At 38.0% G+C, this 26,942-nt stretch overlaps 3 protein-coding genes across 4 annotated transcripts in view; 1 reads left to right on the top strand and 2 right to left on the bottom strand.

The window, feature by feature from the left end:
- Positions 1 to 245: 245 nt before the first annotated feature.
- Positions 246 to 11,743, top strand: gnsa (glucosamine (N-acetyl)-6-sulfatase a). The gene is made up of 14 exons (XM_056367707.1): positions 246 to 575; positions 1,628 to 1,687; positions 1,792 to 1,998; positions 2,629 to 2,694; positions 3,690 to 3,788; positions 4,154 to 4,321; positions 4,436 to 4,518; positions 5,067 to 5,185; positions 5,505 to 5,608; positions 6,443 to 6,544; positions 7,275 to 7,385; positions 7,473 to 7,583; positions 7,680 to 7,840; positions 8,024 to 11,743. Exons 1-14 carry the CDS (start codon positions 408 to 410, stop codon positions 8,097 to 8,099), a joined length of 1,635 nt encoding a protein of 544 aa, XP_056223682.1. The 5' UTR covers positions 246 to 407; the 3' UTR covers positions 8,100 to 11,743.
- A 370-nt stretch (positions 11,744 to 12,113) lies between these two features.
- zgc:194209 (uncharacterized protein LOC570908 homolog) lies at positions 12,114 to 18,671 on the bottom strand. Its single transcript, XM_056367068.1, has 9 exons — positions 18,490 to 18,671; positions 16,766 to 16,855; positions 16,532 to 16,653; positions 15,898 to 15,999; positions 15,456 to 15,608; positions 15,254 to 15,369; positions 13,662 to 13,822; positions 13,372 to 13,567; positions 12,114 to 12,934 (listed from the first exon to the last, which is right to left on the bottom strand). Coding segments are annotated over exons 1-9 (1,152 nt in total). The 5' UTR covers positions 18,492 to 18,671; the 3' UTR covers positions 12,114 to 12,724.
- A 2,813-nt stretch (positions 18,672 to 21,484) lies between these two features.
- Positions 21,485 to 26,942, bottom strand: part of rassf3 (Ras association domain family member 3) — a 74,504-nt gene continuing 69,046 nt past the window's right edge. For both annotated transcript variants that reach the window (XM_056367750.1, XM_056367751.1), the window contains one exon: positions 21,485 to 26,388. In XM_056367750.1, coding sequence (XP_056223725.1) covers positions 26,239 to 26,388 — 150 coding nt within the window. In that variant the 3' untranslated portion in view covers positions 21,485 to 26,238. The remainder of the gene's footprint in view (positions 26,389 to 26,942) is intronic.

Genomic DNA, 26,942 nt, shown 5'->3' with positions numbered 1-26,942 from the left:
AAGATGAATAACACGTATAAGTATGCAGAATAATAATATGCAATATGAAAAATTATAAAGAAAAATAATCTTCAGAAATGCAGCAATGACATTTAAAATAAATACCATGGAGGAAAAAAACAGTTATATCCTTTGTTAGACTTTAAAAATAACAGTTATTTCCACACATCAGTCATGCATCATACTTACATATCATCGCGTCTTCAAATCACCTGACTCGGGCTTCCGTAGCCGAGAGGCACATGACCAGGAAGTGAGGGAAGTGTTGTCTCAAACAGAAACAGGGCCGAGTCTTGTTCCTTGTTTTTCCTCCGGAGCTTCTGGCTCAGTTGCAGCATTTCACGCGGCGATAAGGCGCAGAGCTGAGGGGAGAGACGGACAGGCTTTTAGCGCTTTAATATTGAATTATGAAAATGGGCTCAAATCGCTGCTTTCGGCCGACGTTATTGAGTTGTCTCCTGATCTGCGTCACTTTGTGGAGCAACCTGAGCGCCGGGGTGTTTGCCAAATTATACCGGAGACCAAACATTGTTCTGATCCTCACCGACGACTTGGACATCGCTATCGGAGGTCTGGTAAGTGGATTTTTTTTAATCAAAATGCTGCTTTTTTTAAATCACACGTCGTTTATTATTTAGCATCTAGTTTGAGAGTCGTGACTTTTGTATTAACACATATTTTTTTGCAGACATGTCATCGGGAAATATGTGATTAATTGGTTTTAATTTGATATTTAGTCCAAGCCAGTGGAGCTGACTGCTCACATTCCTGGTTGGACACATCATTTAGGCATCTCACAGAGTCAGCAGCCTTATCACCTCCAGTCTGCTCCCACAGTTTCATCACACTCCCTCCCTCCTTCTACAACCCCCTTATCTATCAGGGCTCCATTGGAAAACAGTTTTTTTTTAAAGATGTTTACAGACTGGTGGCTTGTGTACAGCAGTGATCTGACACACCTTTTCTTACATCAACCTAAAATGTTAACTGATTCTGTAAATGTTGAACACTGTAACAAAGACAAACATAAACTGCTGATGTCTGGCTTTAATTAAAGTCTTTATACCTAAAATAAGTAGGGTGAAATACTGATTTGGTGTTTAAATTTAGATGACCTACTGTCTTGCAAAACATCTCAACACTAAAGCTGCAAACTAACAAATTTAATTAATTAAATTGGTATAATTCTCTTGTCAAGACTTTTCAAGAATATCTGCACTCAGTATTCAGCTTCAGTTCAAAAATATTCCTACCAGTCAGTTAAATTAAAAGAGGTGCAATACATATATTCAGTTTTTAAATGCACATTTCTAATTGGTCTGAACAATGTTACTCCATTGTTTCCAAAAACATGTAAAGCTGTGTTTGTATAAAATATTCACAAATTAATATTATTTGTATTCCTTTTGCGTTACCATGCCAGGTACTGATGCAATATAGGTTTTCTCCATCAAGAAGAAGCTTAGTCATGGAGACAGAGAAACTGAGCTTTACTGCTGAATCATGCTGTAAATTAAGAAAAAAGAGCTTGCTGCAACAGTTTAAGTATATTTGAGTGGCAGATAAATGAGGCCAGGTTAATGTGAGCAACATTTTGTCTCGTCACACCCAAATCTTCTCCTTCCAGAGTCCACTTAACAAGACGAAAAAACTAATTGGAGATGCAGGGATAACATTCACAAATGCAGTAAGTATCATGGCCCCTCACCGTCATCACTCACATCCTAAATCAGAGCCATTTTCTGTTTCTCTTGTGCTGACTTTTCCTTTTCCCCTCCCCTCCTCCGTCAGTTTGTTGCCAGCCCGCTGTGCTGCCCCAGCCGGGCCAGTATCCTGACGGGGAAATACCCGCACAACCACCATGTCATCAACAACACCTTAGAGGGAAACTGCAGCAGCAAAGCCTGGCAGAAGAGCGAGGAGGCCAACACCTTCCCCGCCCTACTGAAAGCCTCCGCAGGCTACCAGACCTTCTTCGCAGGGAAATACCTCAACCAGGTGAGGAGAGATGGGACCTGTGTGTAAATTTGCATCGACAAATAAACATGGTCCCCTTTGTTCTCCGTGTATCTTATTTTTAATTAATCAAGAAGGGAAATGTGCCGTCATCTGAAGAACGAAGGGATTTTAAATAATTTTCCTTCGATGTTTAGTTGAGTTTCCACTTACTAATAGCAGAACAAAGCAGATTGACTTCCTGTTGTTCATTAAACAGCTCTGTGTTTCCAGAGGCTGTCGTCTCAAAGTGCAGTACAGGAAATGATGAAGAAACAGTGATAGCACTGTATGGTTAACACACTATATGTGCTCCATATTAGAGCTTTACAGCTACTTTATTTTACAAGTCTTTCTTTATTTTTTACAATTGTCACCCAGTCAAGTCCATTTTTATTTATGTAGCACCAAATCGAGACGGAAAAGCAGAGGACCAAGAACAGAGCCCTGGGCTACTCCATATTTCATATCAGAATATATTGATATAGTGTTATATGATCAAAAGCTGCACTGAAGTCCAGTGGGAGGAGCACACAGGTGGAATTGATTGATGAGGTGATCAGTAAAAGTGAAATTCATCTTATTCTGTGAAAATGTTATGAAATAATCTGTATTTGACTCTGTGTGTTTCAGTATGGGCACTCGGAGGCCGGTGGAGTGGAGCATGTTCCTCCAGGCTGGAGCTACTGGATCGGACTGGTAAGATTTTATTTAACCTTTAAGAAACACATTTACTCTGAGGCTCCTTCCTGTCTGACATCAGGCAGGACTCATGAATCAAATAGAAGTACGAGGGAAAGACTTATCATTATTGGTATAAAAATGATCAAATCAAATAGAAAATAATAAAATGTCAGAATGAGCCTTTACAGTTTTGTATAGTCTAAACAATTTAATGCAAATTGTCCATATATTGTTATAGATCAGACGTTTAAGCAATGAGGTTTGTCCCACTTCTGTGGGAAGTTTGTTTTTGTAACAGTGCTTCATGATCATGTGACTGGACGCTCTGTGCAGAAGGAGCCAGACTAATCAATAGTCTAAAATTAGATTTTCTTGAACGCACAGCAGGTCTCTGACTGGTTTACACAAGTCATTACAGAACACGACTGCAGACCAGTTTCTCTTCACTGGCTCTTACTGGGCAAACAGAGAGAGAGAGAGACTTCTGCTGGTAAAGCAATACATCAAACAGACTTTAGAGCTTATCCTTATCATGTGACTGTGATCAATTTGAAATTTGCACTGTTTGCGATCTGCTAACCTACTTTTAGAAAATCAAACGGTCTGCATCAAATCGACTGCTGCTTGTTTGTGTGGGAAAGAAAAATAAAATCATGTATGTTTCTGCAGCAGAGACGAGGTCATGACTGAAATGAGACTGTTTTGTTTGTACTGTGCAAAGTAAGAGCAGAGGAGGTCATTTCAGTGTCGTCACATGGGGGAGGCAACGTCCCTGATATTGTGTTTATTGCTTTTTTTTTATGATTACACCAAATTTAGATCATGGCTCCTAGCTTACACCGACGTATAAGACAGACATCCATGTATATGGTTATATATTAGAAAACCACCATAAGTCTTTCCATGCTCTAGATAAAAACCTTTTTATCTTCTAGACAGTTTTTTCCTTTCAGATAAGTATTTTCTGGCATCATATTTTACTAATAAAATACTGTCTTTGTATTTTCCAGGAGAAGAACTCTAAATATTACAACTACACACTGTCGGTGAACGGGAAGGCTCAGAAACATGGAGCAGACTACAGTAAAGATTACCTGACGGACGTACTGGTGAGACACATGACCAAGGATCGCTACTGTCACTATAACACAAATTATATTATAATGTTAACACATCGTTCATATTCTGTCCTCAGTAATTTATTTTTTCATGCAAGCCACTAATTTAAAGTGTCACTGATGTTTGTATTGGCAGTTATTACTTTAAAAACTGTTATATTTAATGTGGTTTTGTTGTAAATTTTAAAGACTAATTAGAAGGAAGTATATGAACTGGATCTGCAGGATAAATAAGTTAAGGAAAAGTTTTTAATTAGAATTGCTGTGCATCATTTTAATTATTTCCAAGCTGCAAATGATCATAATCAAGTTTCGTTTTTTTAATATAATGCTCTGTCCCTACCCGTCTCTCTCAGGCCAACATGTCCCTGGACTTCCTCCAGTATAAATCCAGCTTCTCGCCGTTCTTCATGATGGTGTCCACGCCGGCCCCCCACTCCCCCTGGACCGCAGCCCCTCAGTACCAGGACAGCTTCAACAGCACCAAGGCTCCCAGAGACCCCAACTTCAACGTCCACGGGAAGGTAGGATTTGTTCAGAAGACACAGAAGGGAATATTTTAAAGTGTTGATGAAAACTGTCCAGTGACTCAGTGAGGAGGAGCTCCATCCTCAGGTCGACTTTGTTTCTCTCTTCAGGACAAACACTGGTTGATCAGACAGGCGAAAACCCCCATGTCCAACTCGTCTGTTCAGTTTCTGGACGACGCCTTCAGGAAACGGTCGGTCTCTTCCTCTTCCTCTGCTTCCTCTTCATCATCTCCTCCCCGTCATCCCTACTTTTCTCACTTCTCATTTCATTTGTTTTACTTATCTTTCCTCAAATTTAAAGACGCCTATTTTTTACCAAGATAAGTTGAAACTCTTCTCTGCTTGTAAACAAAGTAGATTATGGCAAAATTAATTTGACCTTTTCATGAGCTGTGAACTCTTTACCTGTCGTTTTGCAGCCAGTTGACACCAAACTTTTCCCCCTGAAAAACAAAAAAGAGCATCAATTTCAATTTCATTAACACCTTAAACTTAACTGCATAACAAGTAGTAAATCAAGGGAGACGGTCATGTGCCATTCATACACCTTTTCAAAATGATATTCTGTTTCCACTTCATTTGAACATTTAGCTGCTTTTTGTTAGTCAGATGAACAGCAGAGATAAGAAACTCTCCCACCTGTGTGTTTGTAGTTTTATTTTGAAAGGTCTCCATCTGTACAGTGAGATTCTCAGTCTGGAGTCACTGCATGTTTCCTGTTGCTCCTCCCGACCTGCAGGTGGCAAACTCTGCTGTCGGTGGACGACCTGGTGGAGAAGATAGTGAAGAGGTTGGAGGTCAGAGGTGAACTGGACAACACCTACATCTTCTTCACCTCCGACAACGGCTACCACACCGGTGTGTACACACATAAACATGAATCTAGACTAGAGGCTTCCAGCATCTGTCTGTCTACTTCCTGTTTGTCTAGTCAGCAGGAAATCTCTGATTTCTATGAAATTTAAATTAAATTTAGAGAGAACGTGAACACTGTGAGACAGGACATTTTCTCAGGAGCTTCTGCATTGGTACAAATCATTAATACAGATCCAAAAATAGAATAAAAATCTGATATTAAAGTGATAAATGTATTGATTGTGTAGCTATGATGGAGGTGTGTGCTCTCTCTCTCTCTCTCTTTGTTTTCATCCTCTCTCTGTCTCTTGTTGTCCCTCAGGTCAGTTCTCTCTTCCTCTGGATAAGAGGCAGCTCTACGAGTTTGACATCAGGGTCCCTCTCATGGTCCGAGGACCAAACATCAAGCCCAACCAGACCAGCCAGGTACACACACACACACACACACACACACACACACACACACACACCCCTACACCTGTGTTATTTACAAGCTTCAAACTACCAAAATATCTTTTACTGGCTTTTGTTTGTTTGTTTTTGAGTAGGTTATTTCCTGTCATTGTCCTCCTCTAATGAAATGATGTAATGCTGATCAAATTTACTCGTAATTGCAAACTAAATTAAATAAACTGTCTAATTCGAACTGTTTTAAACTGACAACAGCTGTAACAATCAACAAAGTGCTTCACGATTACTAATGAAAATGCTGTGATCAAACTGTTTTCATCAGGACAAACAAACCAGAAGGACAGAACAGGAAATTTAATATAGACTGACTCCTTTTCTTACATTTACTTTTACAAAACTATTGTGACAATTAATGTTTTTAACAGCATTTTAAACTGAAACCAGAAGCAGAAATGCAGAACAAAAGCATGAGGACAGTTTAACTTGATCTGTTGTTGCCTCTTTAGACTCCAAATAACATCAGATACTTAAATAACATGAAACTAGCAGAACCTGGAGTCACTTGAGTTACACAACGACACTTAAAACTCACATAATCCAAGATAATTATGGAGGAAATTTAAATGAATGTGACTGAAGAGGGAGAGAAGGATCCTCTGTAGGTTTGTGTTTTCCTTTCATGTATCAAACCCTCCACAGTACGGAGGAGGATTAGGGCCACGTGTGAAAAAAATGACTGACTTTTTTAAAGAATTATGAGTTTCTAAAAAGAATATATATTTTTAACATTGGAAAAAAATGTGTTATTCTCTATTGACCGGAGCTAAACTGAACTCATCACTTTGTCAGATGCTGGTGGCGAACGTCGACCTCGGTCCGACCATCCTGGACATCGCCGGCTACGACGTCAACAAGACGCAGATGGACGGCATGTCCTTCCTGCCCGTCATGGTGAGATCACTGCACTAATGGTTTCTGTACAGACACAGTTCATATGCATCACTGAGGGACAGAGATGTGGTGACACAACCAGCTCACAATGTTCCTTTTAATTTATTCTGTCAGGGCTCGTTAACGTCACACTGAGTCTCCTTCACTCAGTCATAAACATTCACCCATTAACCAGAATCAGGTCAATCAGCTGCAACAGTTTGGGAGTTTTCAGAGGCAGTGAGTTATGATTTTAACTTTATACTGCTCCTAGTTAAAGCTTATTATCTGTGTTTTAAACTAACTGTTTTTATAATTAGATGATTGCCTAGCCAGATTTTTATTTCTTTCCCTTTTTTTAAATGCAATTTATGCTCGGTTGAAACATTTAAAATAAACAGAAGAATTCCTAGATTGTTAATTATTTTATTTATGATATAAAAATGAAAATATTGAGACCCACATGCAGTTCTCAGAGGAAGCCGTTCAATCTTGAATCTCATAACAAAAGCTCAACTAGTGAGACGACATCCGGCTTCACAAAGATAAAATGAAGACGAGGAAAATCCAGCAAAAGTCAGAGGTTACCGAAACATTAGGCCTGAAGACCGAGGCTAAGATTATTATTAGTGTTATCAGTAGTACAAGCAAGATTAACTAGATTAAATTAGAGTAACATTAACTTTAAAGATGGAAATAATAGTCGTCAGTGGATGGTTGTAATAAATATAATGTGTGTGTGTGTCACCAGGAGGGGAGGATGAACAGCAGCAGCTGGAGGACAGACATCCTGGTGGAGTACGAAGGCGAAGGCAGCAACGTGACCGACCCCGCCTGTCCTCTGCTGGGACCCGGAGTGTCGGTACGAAGGGAAACTAAAATATAATCTGTAGGAAAAGAGCAGAAAAAACACAAACTCCTCTCTCTCTCGTCCGGTCTCTCTCTTTAGGAGTGTTTCCCAGACTGCGTGTGCGAGGACTCGTACAACAACACCTACGCCTGCGTGCGAACCGTCGCCCCCTCTGCCAACCTGCAGTACTGCGAGTTTGACGACAACCAGGTGAAGTGGAAAAAACTTTAAACCTGCTTCCTGTTTGAAAACATTTGGGAATGTCTCAGCGTGGTGTAACGTTAATCTGCGTGCATCCCCCTGTAGGTGTTTGTAGAAGTCTACAACGTGACCGCCGACCCCTACCAGCTGACCAACATCGCAGGCTCCATCGGCCAGGACTTCCTGGAGAAGATGAACCACCGGCTGATGATGCTGCAGTCCTGCTCGGGGCAGTCATGTCGGACACCCGGCGTCTACGATCCAAGGTCTGTTCACTGCTGCAAACTCTGTAGAATCAAACATGAAGGAGGAGCTTCCTGTACTGCAAAAAAACAATGTCCAAAGTATAAATACTACTGTATATATTTTGTTTAATTTGAAAAGGAATTGCTTAAAGAAAAAGTTTAAATAAAAATCAGTTTTTAATGAATCCGCCTGTTTCCCCTCAGGTATAAATTTGACCCCCGACAGATGTTCACCGGCCACAGCTGGCGGCTCAGCAGACTCCGACAGACGATGAAATAAGAACGGACGGAGGAAGAAGGGCTGTGTCGTGCGTCTGTATTCAGCCTTTCCTGCTGTTGCTGCCTGTTTGTTTTCAGGCCTCCTGAGCCAGTCGCTTCCACACACGGATCGAGAAGGGATCAGGTGGGGTCGTATTTTTTGGGTGGTGGGTTGCCATGGAGACAGGAGGCCTTTCTGGGTGCAGGACCTACCTTTATTTTTATTTTGTTTAAAGCTTTCAGTGTGGGCTGCTGTTTAGTGAGTTTGTCAGTAGGTGTCGCAGCAAAGCCAAATTATTATTAAGGATGGATTTACTTTTTATAAAATGTCTGTTTTCTCTGAAACACTTTATTTTACAGGTTCTGGATTTTACAGATAAGTTCGTGGAAACTTTCCTCACAATTTCCTAAATATTAAATAAAATTAATTATAAGGGAAATGGAAAAAGTGTTGGTTGCTACAGTTGTTCAGTACCTGCTTGATGTATTCAAGTTTTTAGGAAAAAAAGAAGAAGAAATTATGTAGCAGGTGAGAAATAGTTCAACAAGATAATCAGATAGAAAATGCACCAACCTGAGTCGCTTTATTTTGCACATCTGGTCTGTGGAAATGACGTTTCTAAGTAGAACTAATGAGTTTGTTTCTGGAGCGTATTTTATTTGTTGATCATTGTCAGTTTAAAAACACAAAACTAAGGCATTTCCAGTGCAGCTGAAAACCAATAATTCAACCAATATGCAGCATAAACGTCAGTTACATGAATATGTACAGATTAGCATAATTATTAGCATTATCTGTAACATATGGCAGCTCAAAGCCAGGAACAATCTGACACTATAAAACTCTGATGGATATTTACGTCTGTTTATTATTTATTTTTTATTTAACTACCACATTATTTCCTAGTTTGAGTTTCTTTCTTAAAAACTTGACCATAACGAGCAGGTGCCTAATTATCAGTAGCAACTTACACTTTCTCCATTTCCCTTATAATTAACACCAACTTGACAGCGATAAAAACCAGCTCATTTTTATGAAATCCTGAGGAAAGTTTCCAGCAAATTAGCTGTAAAATAAGGGATCAATAAAATAAAGGGTTAGCAGAAAATCATGTCAATGATCCAAACAGTGTTATTCATTTACTTGTGTAAACACAGGCCGTCTGGTTCCTTTTTGGTGCATTCATTTGGTCCTTAAGAGCTTGTAGGTTTACCACCAAGAAGCTGAACACAGATGTTTGGGAAAGACGTTTTTCTAGCGGTGATTTCAATTAATCGATGAAGCAGTTTTTCTTCCCTTTCTTCAATTAATCATTAAGCCTAGAAAATTAAATATAATGAAAATATGTTTGTAAATTGGCAAAAACAGAAGAGAAAGAGAAAAATCTCAAATCTAAAAAGCTAATTTTTCTTACAATAAATCAAAATTAGCGATTAATTAGCTGTTGATTAACTCTCCACTCAACATCAGCTAACGATCTGCCAGGTTAACGGTAAATAAATACAGTATATACGACACTTGACCTTTATTTGTCTGTGATAACGTACGTAACTGATCAAGCTGATCAAGAACATCAGAGAAATTTATTTGATCATTTCAAACTTCACAAGTTGATGACGACCAATCGAATGCAGCAAAAACAATCCTGTGTGAGACGGTAAAGGTTCGGTCACATCACTCTTCTGTTAAACAGCCCCGAAAAATGATGTTAGGAATAAATACTGATCAGAGTGACACATCCGTCTGTTGACTGGTAAAATGATAAAATAATAACTTTGTTTCTGTTGGAACATCCGCTCAGTTAAAGTCAAACACAGGTGAATTCTCACCTGTGAGTCGGAGCTGGAAACACCTGAATTCATCTGTTGTGCAGGTTTCAATAGATGTGAACGGGAACAAATACTCACATGATGGAAGAGTAACGTGATCGTACCTGGAGTAAATGGAGAAAAAAAAAAAAAAAAAAAGAAGAGCGCCACCTACAGAAAATCAAACTTCATAAACAGGAAGTCCAACAGAAAAACACAACGAGTGCCTAGAAAGAGACGGAGACCGAGGCCTAACACCATTATCGTTCACACCTAACACAGAGTAGTTATTACACACTGAAAAACAGGCCACCAGTGATGAAATGGTGACTTCAGAGGAAAGGTCAACAAACCTAACGCCAAACTGGAAAAAAGAAATCACACACGAGACAGGAAGCGATTTCTAAGAATCGTTAAGTTAAATCTCCGTCGCCGTTTAAATTTATGAATCTAATTTAACGGTTCGTTACTGTCTCCAGCACTAAATCATTTCACTGCATTTTTCTAAACTGTGAAAAGTGTTGACGCGTCTTTGTTCATTCATGAAAATTCAAATGAATTCATCACTTGTCTTTTCTAACCGTCGTCGTTCCTCTCTCTGCGTTTTCAGTCATCGGCGTGCTCGTGGTTTACAGCTCATACCGAGTTTATTTTTATTTCAGCCACAACTGACAGTCTTAGTGTTTTACTAATGATTTCATGTTTGTAGTGTTTCATCGAGCCGATCCAGAAACACTAGATTGGTTTCAGGTTAACGACCTAACGGGAAGCAGGAGGCAGTAAATCTAGAAAAATACGGATATCTTGACAAAAAGTCGGTTTTCTATCATCAGGGTAAAATTACATCAGTTATGTTTTTAATGTGTTATTTTTTTTTTTTATTATTAAGAGTGAAATTTATGTTTCTAACAGTAATTCTCATTTTGTTTAATGGGTTGTATGTGAGAATGTTTTAAGGTTAAACAAAAATATATAATTTGAACAGTTAACAATAGAAAAAGGTGTGATTGATGTATTTTATTTTCCTCCTTCAACTTTAAGGGAACTGATTTTTTTTTCTTTTTAAATTTAAATCACATTTATCTTTATGCCATAAATTACATTTATACAAAATAAATCTAAAAAGTTATTTTGTTAGTGTTTTTACGGCCCTGACTTGCTGGGGTTTTGGATTTTGGAAGGCTGATATATTTTAATAGAAAGGAGCGGTTCCACATATTTATATCATATCTCTTAGCAAGAATGCAAATAAACATATTTCCCATATGTTGAACTTTTCCTTTTAAAGCCGATATTTTGTGCCGACATTAAACATTTATAAAAACGTGATCAAATCTCAGACGTTTAACATTCGACCAAAGATTTGATCCGGAGACTTTAGAGTTCGATTTCCCGGGGGGGGGGGTCTGCATGACATTTGTTGTAAAAGACTGAATCTTTATTTTTCTGTGTGTTAATTTTGATTGTGAATTAAGCAAAACAAGCCAACTGTTACCTGTGAATCAGCCATTTCCACCTGTTCCCACTGCTGCTGTTGATGTGATTCTCAGATCATAACGTTCATACAGCTCTTTCTTCTTCCTCTGTAGTTTGTTCTCAATTTAAAAAACTAAAAAAAAAAAAACACTTTCATGTGTGAACACTGAGATTAACGTCCTGACACCACAGGACTCGACGTAAACACAAACCGATCACTTCGTTTCAATTCACTGATGCACTTTCCAATCTGTCAGAACTGTTCTGTTGTTTTGGCACCTTTTAGTTTTATTTTTCAGAGTAGTTTTTGACGATGATGATGATGATGTATTTTTTGCTTGTGTTTTTGTCCAAATAAAGAAATTCTCAAGATCAAAAAAAGAGACTTTAATTATTTCACCACCATTGTCTTAACTTAAAATGTCAACGATCTTTTTGTCATATTTAAAAAGATGTTTTTAAGCATAAGATTTAAACATTTGTTAACTTTTAAAACCCAAAGCCAGTACTCACCTTTATTCCTTCTCGCCATCTAAATGGTAGAAAAACAGATCAGTGATTACTTTTCTCGATTAATCAACAAACTTTTTCATCAAATGTCAGGAAATATGAAGAAATTAAAATTACCTGTTGCAATCTTCCAAAGAGATTTCTTCAAATGTCAGTTTACAATTAAATAAAACAGAGAAAATGTCTAGAAGCTGCGGCTAATGAGTGTTTGCTAGAAAAATTGAATGAAGTCAGGGAAATGTGAATTTAACATAAAATATTTATTTTAAAATGAACTTTCTGATGCGAAGTTAAGTTATATTCTCATTGTGTTCACAAAGTCTAAAAATCAAATCTCCAGGGTGAATTTAAAATTCCTCAGTCCAGGCTGCGTCTCGTACGACCAAGAGAAATCACTAATCTGAGTCCATTTAAACAGAAAAATGTGTTTTACAAACAAAACAAAGTGTCAATTAATCAGTTGGATTACTTCACGCTCTTTCAACAAACATCATTTCTACAATTGAACATCATCATGTGCAGGATTTTTGACACGTTTCATGTTTTCCGAGCTAAAAAGTTACATTCACTTCATTTACAATTTCATCACTTGCAGTTCGTAGACATTTGACTTTTCTAAAAACGTCTTTAGATGCTCAGTTCACCTCTCAGATCATTCCTGGGTGACAAGGCGACCCACAGAGACCGACCTGAAGCCACAGTATCCAGGTGTGATTGATAGAGCATCCAGGTGTCGCTCCAGATGTGAATATCGACTAGAAACTTTAAAAATGTAAAATCCAGACACGTCACAAATTTCCTTGTAGCTGCTCGACCCTTAAACTGTCCAAAGAAAGAAAAACAAAAAAAAGATCAGCTGTCCCACCCCTCCAGGACGGGCAGGAAGGGCAGGTCGGTGCTGCCCAGGTACGTCCTCCCTCGGTGCTGGAAGACGTCGCTGATGGCCCACGTCAGGCGGCCCTCGGGGTCGTGAAGCGTTCCCACCAGCTCGCCGTCCAATCCCAGCTCCAGGACCAGAGCGTAGCGCGGCAGCAGGAGGTTGTACACACTCAGAGGAATCACCTGGAAAACACAGATGAGTTTCATACAGTTACAGTCCGCTGGTTATTTCTGAAAAGACCTTCATCTTGATTATGCTCATCCTCTGCGATGAGATCTACATTTTGGTAGAAATAAAAAGTGCATATGCTCTATAACTTTTATATCTATTCTTTAAAAAAGAATTAGAAGAAATTAGCATTCAAATTTTAACATATATTTCAATGTAGAAATGAAAAAGACGTTAACACTTTATGATGAATGAATGCAGCAATATATTTCATGTCCATCATGCCATTATTAGTACCGTCTGGTCTAGTTGTTCTCTACATCAATCAATCAATCAACCAACCAACCAACCAACCAATAATTTCCCAGTCTTTTCTGTAAATCCATCTGATTATATCCATCATATAATAAATACCAAATATTCAGTTTAAAGGGATGAAAAACACACTGACCTTGGCCAGGAAGCGTTTGACAGCCGGGTACGGGGCGATCATATCCAGGAAGGGAGGCATGAGCTTCCGGAACCGTGGCGTTGTTACGCCAACCAGGAATGTTCCGTGGTCGCTAAGGCGGATGTTGTCAGGGTAACCAATCATGTTGTCCATGAGGATTTCCTTGGTACCAGCCTTCGGGCCCTTCAGCCAATATCTGAGCAGATAGAGTGAGAGTCGACTGAACATTCGTCCTGATGTTTGTAGCTGATGTTCGTCGCGTCACGTGCAGCGCATGTGTGCGTTCGTACCTCAGGATGCGTCCGATGCTGGTTTCGGCCAGCAGCAGGAAGTGTTCGTCGGGCGACAGGACGATGCCGTTGGGCATGAAGAGAGAGTCCAACAGGACCGTCACACTTTCTGTCTGAGGATCGTAGGAGAGGAGACGGCCGAGGCTGTTCATCTCGATCACCTGAAACAACAGTTCAGTTTAGCTTAGCTTAGCTTTTCTCCGAAATAACCGTAATCATAGGATGTGGTTGACATGTCCACAGAAAGTAGTAAGTAGACCTTGAGTTAAGATCTTGAGTGAAAGTATCTTTGTGAAACTATATCTTGTTGGTTTAGTTTATTTTTAATAAAGCTTAGCTTAGTTTAGCATAGCTTATTTTCGCTTACAGTTTAGTTTACTTCAGCTATTCAGTTTAGTTTCTTATTAATTACTTTATCTTAGCTTAACTGCTAGTTAAGTTAAACTTAGTCTGGTTTATCTTTGTATATCTTTTTAAGGTAATAGGTTAACATTAGTTTAGCTTTTCAGTTTAGTTTTCTTTCCTTTAATATCTTTTTAGCAGAGTTGGTCTTAGCTTAGACCAGTTTACCTTTGCCTAGTTTAAAGTTAGTGTTTGATTAGCTTCAATTAGCTTAGCTTAGCTTTTCAGTTTAGTTTAGCTTAATATCCTTTTAACCTAGTTAGTCTTTGCTTAAATTAGTTTACCTTAGTTTAGTTAGCATTTGTTTAGCTTCAATTAGCTTAGTTTAGCTTAGCTTAATATCTTTTCTAACCTAGTTGGTCTTAGCTTAAATTAGTTTACCTTAGCCTAGTTTAGTTAACCTTTGTTTAGCTTCGATTAGCTTAGTTTACCTTTGTAGTTTAGTTTGGCTTATTTAAGTTTTGGTTTGTTGTTTGTAAAGACTGACCTTTTAGCTTAGTTTAGCTTATATTTGGTTTAGTTTAACTTTACTTGGTTTAGTTTAACCTAGTTGAGAGCACTGCATTTATTTATTTTTTTTAAATCAGAAATTTACATTCTAAGTTAAACAGAAAATTATATATTTTGATATTCATGAACAACAGAGGCCTAATATTTTCTGTTTTGGCCACATTATGATTTTTCCTCTTTTCCCTTCAAACCAAAATGTCAACTTTACACACAACTGAGATTTCCTGGCAAGTTACAATGAAATAGGTGATAAAGGGTCATGACTGTTACGTGGATTAATAAGGATACTGGAAACCAGGTTTTTCTTTTACACGGCAGATTCAGAAATCAGGGTTGTCCTAAAAGCCTGGTGAGTTTTTAAGTGCACGTAAACACCGTCTCTCCTTGAGCCTCATCTGCAGTGCTCTGTGATTTGTTGAACTGAATGGACTCTCAGCTTTCTCTTTTCTGGCAAAGCAGCCAGATGGACGGGTAAAAAGAAGTGTCCTCATGTGGTTTTTGGAGAGCTGTGGTTTCTAAGCAACAGTGAAAAAAAAAACCTTAATGAACCCTGCTTGAATCAGCTTTCCTTTGCTTTATTATCTATTTGAAAACCACTTTTCAGAGTTACTTCACTTACCCTCTTTTCGACTCTTTCAGATTCTCCTCAGAGCTTTTCTTTTAAATTTCTAATCTCTCACCTCCAGTTTGACGTGTCTTCGTCCCCAGCGACTGGAAGAGTCGGTGAAATAGATGATCCCAGTTTGGGAGGAAATCTCGAGGCCGTTTAGAAAGGCGAAGGGAACGCCGTCAGCACCTGAGGACAGAGAAACAAGGAATTCATTTGCATATTATGAAGTGGGCTTTATTTAACATGCATGCCAGCACAAACACACACTATACCCTGTGAATTAGCCACCAGCAGAGTCTTTTCTCCAGTCGTCGGGTCGACGCTGTGCAGCCCAAAATAAGAGTCGGCGACAATCAGCTGACCGTGGCGATCCACACGAACACCATGAGGACGACCGCAGACAGGTTCATAGTCTGTGCTGCTGCCTGCAGCCACAAAGACACAAAATACTCAGTATGTTTTCAAATGTCTTTGTGATTTAACATATTACAGCTGCTGATGTTGATGATTTTGTAAGAAAACAACCGAATCGTTCTTTTTCGAGGCTCTTGATTTTAAGTTATTAACAATTTTCATCCCAAAACATCCAGATTTTGAAAAGGGGAGAGGATGTGTTTCTAGTTTCTAGTAACTGAGGGTGAAGTGAAGTGTTGGAGGAATAGAGGCAGGACGCAGGAGCCTCTGAATAAAAACACAGAAGAAGAAAAAACGAACCACATTCTGGCAGATTCTGTCCCATCTGAGTGACGAGGGTGAGGCTGTCATCGAGACCGATCCTCCACAGCTTCCCGTCCACTGTTCCTGTGTACACGTTACCTGACACACACACACACGCACGCACGCACGCACGCACGCACACGCACGCACGCACGCACGCACGCACGCACGCACACACACACACACACACACACACACACACAATATGAAAAACATGTAATGAAACCAGGTTTCCATGTGACATAAGGGGGGAATCAAGGGACAAAACACCTTCCATAGAGCACAGGCAAAGGTCAAAAGTCATAACGATTAATTGATTAGTCGTTTAAAGTGCAACTATTTTGATAATCAATTAATCATTTTGGTCTAAGCTAAAATTCAAACTATTTCTTAGTTAAAATTTCATAAATGTCACCGGCTGCTGCTTTTCTGTCATATCTGATTACAAACTGAATATTTTGGAAGCACCAACATTTTATAGATAAAATAATGAAATCAATTAACTATGAAAATAATCCACAGATTAATCAATAAGGCCAATAATCATTAATTGCAGCTTTATTCAGACCATCCAACCCCTGAGTCAAAAAAATGTGTGATCCCAGACACACACTAAATCCAGAATACTCACCGTTCCCATCAGCAGTGAAGGATTCTGGTCCGTGTAGTTTACCAGTGAACAGCCTCTGGCCCTTCTGCAGGCGGGTGTTGACGGCCAGCGGCCCCTCGAGGGCCGGAGGGGGCCCCTTCAGTCTGGAGGAGCAAATATTTTTTTAAGAACCTTGTATCACTTATTGTGTCTATAATAGTTAAACCCAAGTGTGTGTGTGTGTGTGTGTGTGTGTGTGTGTGTGTGTGTACTTACACATGTGGTTTGGGGTCTATGGGAGAAGGCAGCAGGTAAACTCCAACAGCCACAGCGAGCAGAGCCACAAACACTGATCTCCTCCCCAACCTGACGGAGAGCGCCACACACAGATAATCTCTAATCTCTGCTCATGGCATCAATCCTCTTTATTCATTCCTTGACCTTTGACCTTTACCCAACAAAATCAAATTAGTTCATCATTGAGTTCTAGTGAATGTTTGTGCCAAACTTGAAGATGTTCCTTCAAGGCGTTACCGAGATATTATGTCCACGAGAACAGGACGGACAACCTGAAAACAACATGGCTCCGACAAGGAGGAATAAAAACTCCAAAAATATAAAAATTTATTTTTTAAAAATTCAAATAAATATGTTAAATATACCGCCACTGTGTAAATCAACACCACTCTGGGATAATAAAATAATTCAAACATATTTTTAGATTTTCATATTTTGTCATATATCTAACATTTTTACAACATTTACAACCAATTAAATCAATTAATGATCCTTTTAATAACTCAATTTAAAGCCTGAACTTTTACACAATAAGAGAAGAATGGAGAATAGACCCTGACCGAGTCGTTTCATTTACTTGACGCACATTGGGCCTCAATGTGAAAACAGCTTTGGTTTAAAACCTCAAAGTTAAAAGGACTCTGTTCTCACTATCTGTCGGTCACACACACACACATGTGCACACACACACACACACACACACACACACACACACCAAGGTGAACTTTGACTCTGTATAAGATGTTTCAGAGGATCTGCTGTGTGCAACACAAACCTAATCCTGTCCATTACACACAGTCACACTATGGAAATCAGTTCCTTGTTCCTCGGCTGATAAGAGAAGGTTAAACAGGCAGAGGTTCAGATATGACATCCGGACACTCAGCCAATCAATATCTCCAGTCTTTTCTCCTCACTCCTCCTCAGTGTGAAACTGTGTTTGAAAATTATTTTTAAATTCTACTGACTGAAACAGATCATTACATGTTCATATTCATGCTTTATTCACAGGTTGTATAATGTGCACTTGCCCTTTAAAAAAACAAAAAAACTATGACTTCACCTGGTTGTGTAATTCATCCCGACACACTGGGATGTATAAGTATTAAAGATTTACTGGTTCAGGTATGAAGAGGTTAATGTGCACGGACAAGAAATGACACTTTTGAACCAGCAGATATAAATGATTAAAAATGATTTCAACTGTTATCAGCTCATCAGCTAATGTTGCCTGACAAAGTGTCTCATGCAGATGCATCATTAAAAACACGGCGTCAAAAACTTTATTATAAAATATGTAATTCTTTATTCTCTCCTGCAGATATTATAGACACTAATATAATTCACAGGTGAACTGAGTGATCTGGTTGCACGGATCTGTTCAGGTATTGCTTCCTGCAGCTGTGCGGATCGAGATTAGCTCAACAGGTAACAGCTGAGCCGATGGTTCAGGTTCATTGTTGTAAAAATAAAAGCCGGTGTGTGTGTGTTTCATTGAAGCCGAAAAGTAGATAAACTCACGAGGACTCCCAAAAGAGTCACGAATTAATTTTCACATCGCGTCTGTTTTAATGATGAACAAAAACTCCTTAAATTGATGGATGTTTTAACGCGGTTTGGCAACGCCCAGAAAACCTTGACACTTGCGAGTTTAAATATTTTTTATTTTGTGCGAGTTAAATTAAATAAAGTGTCAAACTTACATGTTTGAGTTTTGAGTCGACGTCTCTTCTTCCCGTTGGATCTCACAGGTCTGACTAAGGAGCGATGAATGAGTGTGTGTTTGTGTGTGTTAGAGGCTGAGGAGTGTGTGAAAGACACCAGAGTTTAAAACGAACACTTCCGACTTGGACTTTCAAAATTAAAGCCGCGTCCGGGAACAAGTTTTCATTCCATAATTTTTTTATGTTTTTATTTTTTGCATTAGGGCCATATGTGATTTTTTCTTCTCAGAATTAAAGTTAAAGTCAGAATTCTAAAAATAAAATAAAATAAAAAATAAAATTCACATATGGCCCTAATCCTCTTCCGTACTGTCACTTTAAGAGACAATGTTCAACTTGACTTTAATACTGAAGGAAATGTAATTAAGGTCTGAAATTTGTTTTTGTGCCCTTGTTGACCTTTCTGGACATTTTATACTTTATACCAGCTTCATTCATTAATTTACTTAAACTGCACTTATTTTGAAATGGAGATGGTCTTTGCTTCAGGTGAGTTGGCTCACCTGTGCTATTAAACACTGCAGGAAACCCTGATGTTAAAAACAGACTGTGACACTGGTCCCCACGATAAGACACCAAGATTTTGTGATAATACAGAATCTGAATTAGCCAACATTGTGCTGTAGTGGTGTAAATTACAAAAGGCGAGTACAAATAGATGCAAAATGACCAAAACGAGACATAAAACAGCTACAAGGAGACACACGATGACCACAGAGAGACGTAAAATGGCTGAAAAGAGACACAAAAAAATGCAAAACAATCAGGACAAGACACAAAGTGATGACATAAAGACGCAAGAAATAAATAAAGAGACAAAACAACCATATGAAGACGCACAAGACTCATACCCAGAGACAAAATGATCACGAAGAGGAAGTAAATAGAGACACAAATTGAGCAAAAAGAGATGTAAAACAACTAAAAAGACTCTTTCCATCTCACTATTATATCAGAGGGGTGGGGGGTAATTTTACATGTCAGTGAACAAAGGCTGATTGTATCATAAAATATATCTCTATGTTTATATTAAATACCTTTAAAGCCTCATCAGCGACCATGGACGTCATTTTAAGCTTTTATTTTGAAGGCAGTGTTGTCCTTCACCCTGGATATTTTTTCGGTCTGCACTTCTGCAGCTTTACAGGTTACACAGTTTAGTGTGTGTGTGTGTGTGTGTGTGTCAAACATCCAGAGTGTATGGGTGGGGGTGGTGGGGGTTCCCACTTCTTGTCTAAGAGGTTATATGAGTTGGGGTCAAACAGAGGACAAGAGGAGGAGCTGCTGTGTCTGCTGCCAAAACTCTGTCAACAGCAGAGCAGCAACTCCACGCCACTGAGCTGTGGAAACAACGTGAACAACCCTGACAGCTTTGAATGAAACCGTTGTTTTGCCAGAAATATGAGGCTCCAGTTGCTTAGTTAATTTTTCTCTCCATAGAATCCTACATATATTGAGGAGCTAGTTAGCTTAGCTTAGCTTAGCATACAGACTGTAAACAGAGGGAAACAGCTAGCTTGGTTCTGTCTGAAAGTTTTAAGTTGGTTTGGATAAAGTTTTTCAAAAAATCTGATTTAATTAGATAAACGAGAAAGGAAGGAACAGTTTACTCTTCTTCTCATGTCCTTAATTGGTTTTTGTCAAGTTTATGAATCTAGATTTAGATCTTGTTTTCAGTTAAATATTAATTATTGATTAATGTCAGAAAAGTGAATTTCTGCAGGTTTTGTTTCACAAACAAAGATTTTCTATTTATGATCAAATATCAAAGAGAAAACAAGCAAATCCTCACATTTTAGACGCTGTAACTTAAAGTTTTTTGGCATTTTTTCTAAAAAGAAATTACTTAAACGATGAACCCTTAAATGCATGAGTGGACCCAGTTGACTTTATAGCTAAAAACATTAGAAAAACAATTATTTTTGTCATTTTTTGACATTTTAACACCAGAACATTGTTAAAGACAAGTAGTTTAACCAGGGAAAAATGAATGAATTAGACAGGGTGTAAAATAGTCCTGGTTCTTCAATGACCTGAGGTGTGATTTAAGGGTTAATCAAAGTAGTGGCTGATTAATTTTCTTTCGATTTAGTATAAAAACAGATGAAACAATCTGCTAAATAATCTAATTTATAAGCTCAAAACTTGTTGAAGGATGAGACGCCCGAGGAGCTCGACATGCCTCATGACAAAATCTATTTAAAATCAAAATAAAGAAGAAAACAGAGATGAACGAAAACACACAGACCTTTCTGTTTTAATTTCACCTTTAATAGACGCGGCCCTCCTTGTCCGAGGGAAGGCCACATTTGATTGAGAGATACCTACAAAAATAAACCCGCCTCAGTCAACTGTTCGCCTGCAGGGAGGAGCTGCAACACAAAGCAACGTCCGGTGAAACAGTCTCTCCTCTGCAGGTCTGATTCTCCGCTGCCGTCAAGACGTTTTTAGGAAGGCACTGCTGAGGCCACAGGTCGGGACGTTTCAGACCTGAGCTCAAAGGCCAAAATTCAACTGAAGCTTTCGATAACTTTAAATCTTGCATTGGCTTGAAATTGAACTAAGAGGATTAATCATGACAGACCCCCCTCTGCGCTCACACAGGAGCTTCTTTGAGTCTAAATTGCGACGATATTTTTGGATTTTTGCAGCTCAGGTCTGAAATTAAAAAAAAACCCCAGTGACCGTTTTATTTTTTTCCTCAAGTGTAGAACAACAGAGTGAACTTCAGATGTTTACAAGGGAACGCATCATGTGAGATAATCACAGAGGATCTACTGTGTTACCTCTAGTCCCCGTGTACAACAACAAAAAAAAAAAACTATCACAGGAGAATAAAATAAACTCAGTAAATGAGAGAAGAGCTACACACAGATCTTTGGCATTTAACATTACAGCTTGTTACAACTTTACTAAACTGATCTTAAGAGCCTGAAAAATCATTAATCGATTAACAAAATTGTTGGTGATTAGTTTCTTAGTGTTTTTTTTTTTTACTTAAAATTATCGTGGGGACAAAACTAGGGCTGCAGCAAACGACTGATTAATCATTTTGCCGATGAAGTGTCAGAAAACAGTGGAAAATCGGCCTCAAACTCAACAATATTCAGTTTACTGACATAAATGACAAAGAAAAGCTGCAAATCCTCACATTTAAGGAGCTGAAACTGCAGCACTTTTAGCATTTTTGTAAAAAATAATTGCTATTAAATGGTGTAACAAAAACAAACCCAATATGAATGTTTAAAACTTTTGTCAAACTGTAATTTAAAGGTCAAGAATGAACGTTCAAGCTCGTTCGCACGCTCTCTGACTCTGTTGAACAGCCTCAAACCCAGATCTCCTAATACACAACAGGTATCATATATCAACTCTTCATACTTTAACACTACTGGCCCAAAAGCTTCATAATAGATAAAATTCATCAACGAGCCTAATTTATATTACGAGCAGATCCGACAGCATTTGAAAACTTTCAAAATGGCGCCTCCCTGCCGCTCTATACACGGTAACGCATGCTTTTAATGCTTAATGTTGAACAGCCCAGTAGTGTGAACAGGAAGCACGTACAAGGAGACAAACATGCGAGAGTCGAGATTCAAATCAACCAGTTTCACAGTCTAAAGCTAAAACAGAGCAAAAATCATACGGAAGCTCGTTGAGACATAAAAAATAAAATGAGAACGAAATGAACTTCTGTCACACTGTACTTCCATTTGTTACAATAGAAAAACATTTGATTATGAGTAGAGCTTAACAACATCTTTCAAATTAAGAAGATGGAGTATTAACTGTTAAGATAAAGTACAGAGTGTAATGGCGGTTTGGTGGTTTGCAGGAGAAAAAAAACAAAAACAAAAACAAAAACAAAAAAAACCCGTCTTCCCTGATTTCAAAGTTAAAGTGCCCCCAAAAAATAAAAAAATAAAATAAAACTATTAATGGATACGACTCGTCTGGTCTGATGTGTTTAAACAGTTAAAGTTGTTTATAAGATACACAAACAACAACAACAACAACATGGCTTTAAGATTCATTAACTGTTTTCATGCAGACTGTTGTATCACTTTAAATTATAATATATGGAGGCAAAATTAGGCCAAAAAAATATGAATTTTTATCTTATATCCAACATTTTAATTTCAGGTTTTGCAAAGTCTTGGCGGCACAAATAAAGTTTTTATAACTTATTCTATAAATATCTAAATATCTATAATCTATAAAACTTTTAGGTCAGAGAATGACGAATTTAATTTGAACTTGAATATAGTGTTTTAAAAATAGTTACTTATACACTTTCTATAAATTTGATGGTATTTAAATTTCAACATTAAATATTCAGGGACTGAAAAAAGCAACAAAAAACCCCCCAAAAAACAAACTCCAAAAAACTACATTTCCCATCATGCAACTTAATAACTTCTTCTATTACATCCTCCCTGACGCCGAAATGTGCAGTTTAATTGCCACCATTTCAGTGGCGTTAAAGATTCAAATCTTTGTGGCCTTTTTTTTGCCTCCATAGATTTAACCCAGTGTTTGATAGTAGAATAATCCAGGGTTAAAACCCCTTTAAATAAAACTCTCTAAACTATATATGTTTTTCCCTCCAGTGGGAAGAAGCCTCTAATATATATTTTTTGCTCCAGGCAACACCACAAAGAAAAATATCTTTGGTTATAACATCAAAAGTTAAAATAAAATCTATAAAGATAATTGATACGTTTGACACAGAAAAGAGAGAACAGTTGCAGCGTTTGTCCACTGGACGGCGATATTGTACAACAGTCTTCTACAGAAACGCAACCACAGCACCATCAGTGTGACTTCATTCAGTACCTGCAGCTCAAAACAACAAAGCATTTTACATCAGTTTTGATGAATTATGATCATTTAAAGTCTGATTTGTAGTTTAAGTTTTGTGATTTTACTTTACTTTTCTCCTCAGATACCAGAATAACCGCTGATTAAAAGAAAAAAAAAAAAAGTTTTCTACAAAAGCCTCTTTGGTCTTCAAGCTATAAATGATAAATTATAAGCCAAAGAAGACATTGCATATATATTTAAGGCAGCTATTTACTTGCATCACCATCACAAGATCTTTCATGGACACAGAACTGCACAAAAAGGCCATAACCTTTATAATTTTGTACCTTCTTCTGCACGTTCTGATGCATATTTATCTTAAATCTTACCCTCTACTGTTTATTCCTTCTATCTTCCTTTCCTTGTTTTCCACTGTAATATTTTTCCCTTTCATCCACCAGGAATAAAAGCTGATATCCGAGTTGACGAAAAGGTCACGGCTGCACATTTTAACTCGAGAAAGGAGCATAAAAACACAGGCGTCTTTAAATGAAAGCGAACAGGACAATGTGGCCATTTTTCCTCCCCTGTCTTCTGCAGCTATCTGCGCCTCACAGACCTCCTTTTCTCTCAGCAGTGGATTAAAGGAGCTTTCATGAATGCAAAAAGAAAAAAAAAAACGAGCATGCAGTTAATCACGGCGACTTGTGGTTCGAGGAAAATCCCGTCATTGTCCTCGAGGTTACAGTCACACTGCTTCGACATGACAGTCTTTCCCACCGAACACTTCTCAAACAAGACTCTCTTCTACCTTCCTCTGTCTAATGTTTGTTTTTTCTACTTCCTCTGAACCGCTCGCTCGACTTCCAGAAACCGGTCAATTGTCACTCCTCCCTCCTCTGACCGCACAGTGTCAGAGGTCAGGGGTCACATCAGTCCAAATCACATCAGTCCGTTCAGTTCACGCTTCATCAAACTCCGCTGGTGGCGTGAAAATGCAAACAACGACTTTAAATCCCACCAGTTCATGAACATCATCATCATCATCATCATCCTCCTCGACAATCGACGCTTTTTACAGGCTGCAACCAAAACTTAAAACGACTTCCTCTGCTCACGAGCTTCTATCTAACACTCTATTATTTCTACCCTGTCTTCACTAAAACCTTTCCTTTCAGGAACCACAGACGTGGAGTCACATTAAACCTGAAATTTACTTCTCTACCTTCATTTTACAACATCCAGTTTCAGGCCGTCCTGTATGGAATCTGAAGTGTGCCATTAATAAGATTCATTTAAAAAAAAAAAAAGTAATTATTAACTGATTAATTAAGTTTGCAATAAAATTATGCATTACAAACAAAAGTAAAATGTAAATAAATATATTTTTAAGGTTATTTTTATAAATTTAGTTTCTATATCGTATATTTAAAAGCAAGAAAATAAAAGTCACATTAAAGTTGCCAGTTAATAAATCTGTTTAATTGTTTCATTTGTAATGGAACTGCTTAATTAATTTTAATTTTAAGTTGTTTATTCTAGTTTTCATTATCCCACTAACTGATGTGTCGGCTCTTCAAATTTAAATTGTAAATGTTACAGCAGGATACAAATAATTTATGAGATGAAATATAAAAAGGCAGCTACATTAGCAAGTGGGATAACAAAACGTTTTCATAAGCTTTTTAAAACTAAGTTTTTCTTCCATATTAAAATGCATTTAATTAAACGTTGTTTAAAAAACAGAAAAAGTATGAAGCCCTTTTTTATTTTCACCATTTACAGGCAAATTTAATTAATCAATTTATAGTATGTGGTTGTATGCATCTACTTTATCGTCTGATTTACCAACCCTCTATAATAATAAAAGAAGCACAAATAAAGTAAAAACAAGATAAAAACAAATGTTTACATTATATTAAAAAACAAACAAACTAAATTTCTCTTGGCACACTCGAGACTCCATACTCTGTATTTGTTCCTTTTCTTGATTCAGAAATATTCCTCAACTTTCAGGGTAATTCAAGCAAAACTTTGACTCATTTACTTGTGGATTATTCTCTGATTTCTCTGTTAATCTGTCGCGTAAATATAAATACAGATTCTGGGCCTGTTTGTGATTTTAAACTTTATATCCAGTGGTGTCCGATGCTCGTGCTGTTTGTGTATTTACCTCGAGTAGAAGTCTGGATGAACTATTCTCTGTGTCTGTGTCAGCAATCAAACCGTAGAATAAACTAAGACTTTGTTTTCAAAAGGAGAAAAAAAAACAAAACAAAACAAAACAAAACAAAAACAAAAAAACAATAAAAAGCTTCACCCATATAAATTAAGAAAAAATATGTACAAACACATTAAATAAAACTCTGACTCAATTTATGGCCTTGAGTCTTTCACAAAGGATAAAAACTGGGGGAAACAAAGAGGAACTGCATAAATTACGTGACAGCAGGACAGTGAGAGAAGAAGAAAAAGAAGCAGAAGAAGAAGCAGAAGAAGAAGAAGCAGAAGAAGAAGAAGAAGAAGAAGAAGAGGAGGAGAGGGATGGAGAGAGGGAGAGAGGATGAATGAATATGGCACAACTGAGTGAATCTTTGGTGTTTGCAGACGGAGCAGGCAGCAGTTTGAAGTCTTCAGCTCCAGTGACGTCCGTCCAAATCATGTCCGTTTGTCCTTCACAGTTTTTCTCTGTCCTCTCCTCGTCTTTTTAATCATCCGTCTCTCTGTCTGTCATCCCTTCTTCCGCGGGGCGCTGGATCCTCTCTTCTCGTTCTGCGTTCACATCCCTCTCTCCGTCGAACTTTACACCACATTTCTCCTCTGAGGAGGTGTAAAAAAAAAAGAAAAAAAAAAAAGAGAAAAGAAATCACCTCCTCCGTCCCTCTAGGGGGCAGTAGTCCTGGTTTATGGAGGTTAAGTCCTTTAAGAGGGCCCTCGGACCTCCGTCAGCGCCTCCTGCAGTCTCTGGCGGTACGCCTCGTAGCGGCGGGTCACCGCCTCCCTCTGCTCCTGCTCCTCCTTGTCGAGGATCCGCAGGAAGTTACGCAGCTCGGGGATGGAGAAGGCGTCCCACTGAGGAGGAGAGGAAGCAAGAAAACTTTATTTATACATCACTTTTATTTATTTGTTTTTGTTTGTTTGTTTGTTTGTGTTTGTTTATTTCACTTCTTAAAACGCTGATGTCGTCGTTTGTTTTCCTTTGGGTTTCAATAGGTTTTTATAGTTTTTCTATTTGATTATTTCGCTCTTTTCTGTCTTTATTTTATTATTTATTTTATTATTGGGTATTTTATCTGTTCTCTTTCATTGGCCTGATTCTACTTTATTTTATTGTCCTGAACTGTTCAAACTGAAGTTTCCACTGTAAAGTGTTTTGTAATTCTGTTTATGAAAAGTGTTTTACAAATAAAGTTTATATGATAATGTTTATGTGGGTATTTCTTCTTCTTTTTAAGATTATCTAAGTGGATTTTCTCTTTTTATTATTATTATTTTCTTCGTGTAAATGATGCTAATGAGAATAATAATGGTCACAATGATTCTTGTTGTTATCATTATCCTTATTAAATGACCCTGAATCTGGAAACTGTAGTTGTATTTATTTGCTCTTTTGTTATTTGTTTTGA

Source organism: Seriola aureovittata, chromosome 22 (genome assembly GCF_021018895.1).
Source record: "Seriola aureovittata isolate HTS-2021-v1 ecotype China chromosome 22, ASM2101889v1, whole genome shotgun sequence".
In the NCBI taxonomy this organism is placed as follows: Eukaryota; Metazoa; Chordata; class Actinopteri; order Carangiformes; family Carangidae; genus Seriola; species Seriola aureovittata.
The sequence above is the reverse complement of the archived record's forward strand: the minus strand, read 5'-3'. Positions and strand labels throughout refer to the sequence as shown.

Excerpts from the sequence above, each read along its gene's own strand:
- gnsa (XM_056367707.1), top strand. The coding sequence starts at position 408 with ATGAAAATGGGCTCAAATCGCTGCTTTCGGCCGACGTTATTGAGTTGT. Across the intron at positions 5,186-5,504 it reads CGACAACGGCTACCACACCG|GTCAGTTCTCTCTTCCTCTG; the intron begins GTGTGTACACAC and ends GTTGTCCCTCAG. Across the intron at positions 7,841-8,023 it reads CCCGGCGTCTACGATCCAAG|GTATAAATTTGACCCCCGAC; the intron begins GTCTGTTCACTG and ends GTTTCCCCTCAG.
- zgc:194209 (XM_056367068.1), bottom strand. Across the intron at positions 13,823-15,253 it reads GAAGACACGTCAAACTGGAG|GTGATCGAGATGAACAGCCT; the intron begins GTGAGAGATTAG and ends CTGTTGTTTCAG. Across the intron at positions 13,568-13,661 it reads AGCATCGGACGCATCCTGAG|ATATTGGCTGAAGGGCCCGA; the intron begins GTACGAACGCAC and ends CTATCTGCTCAG.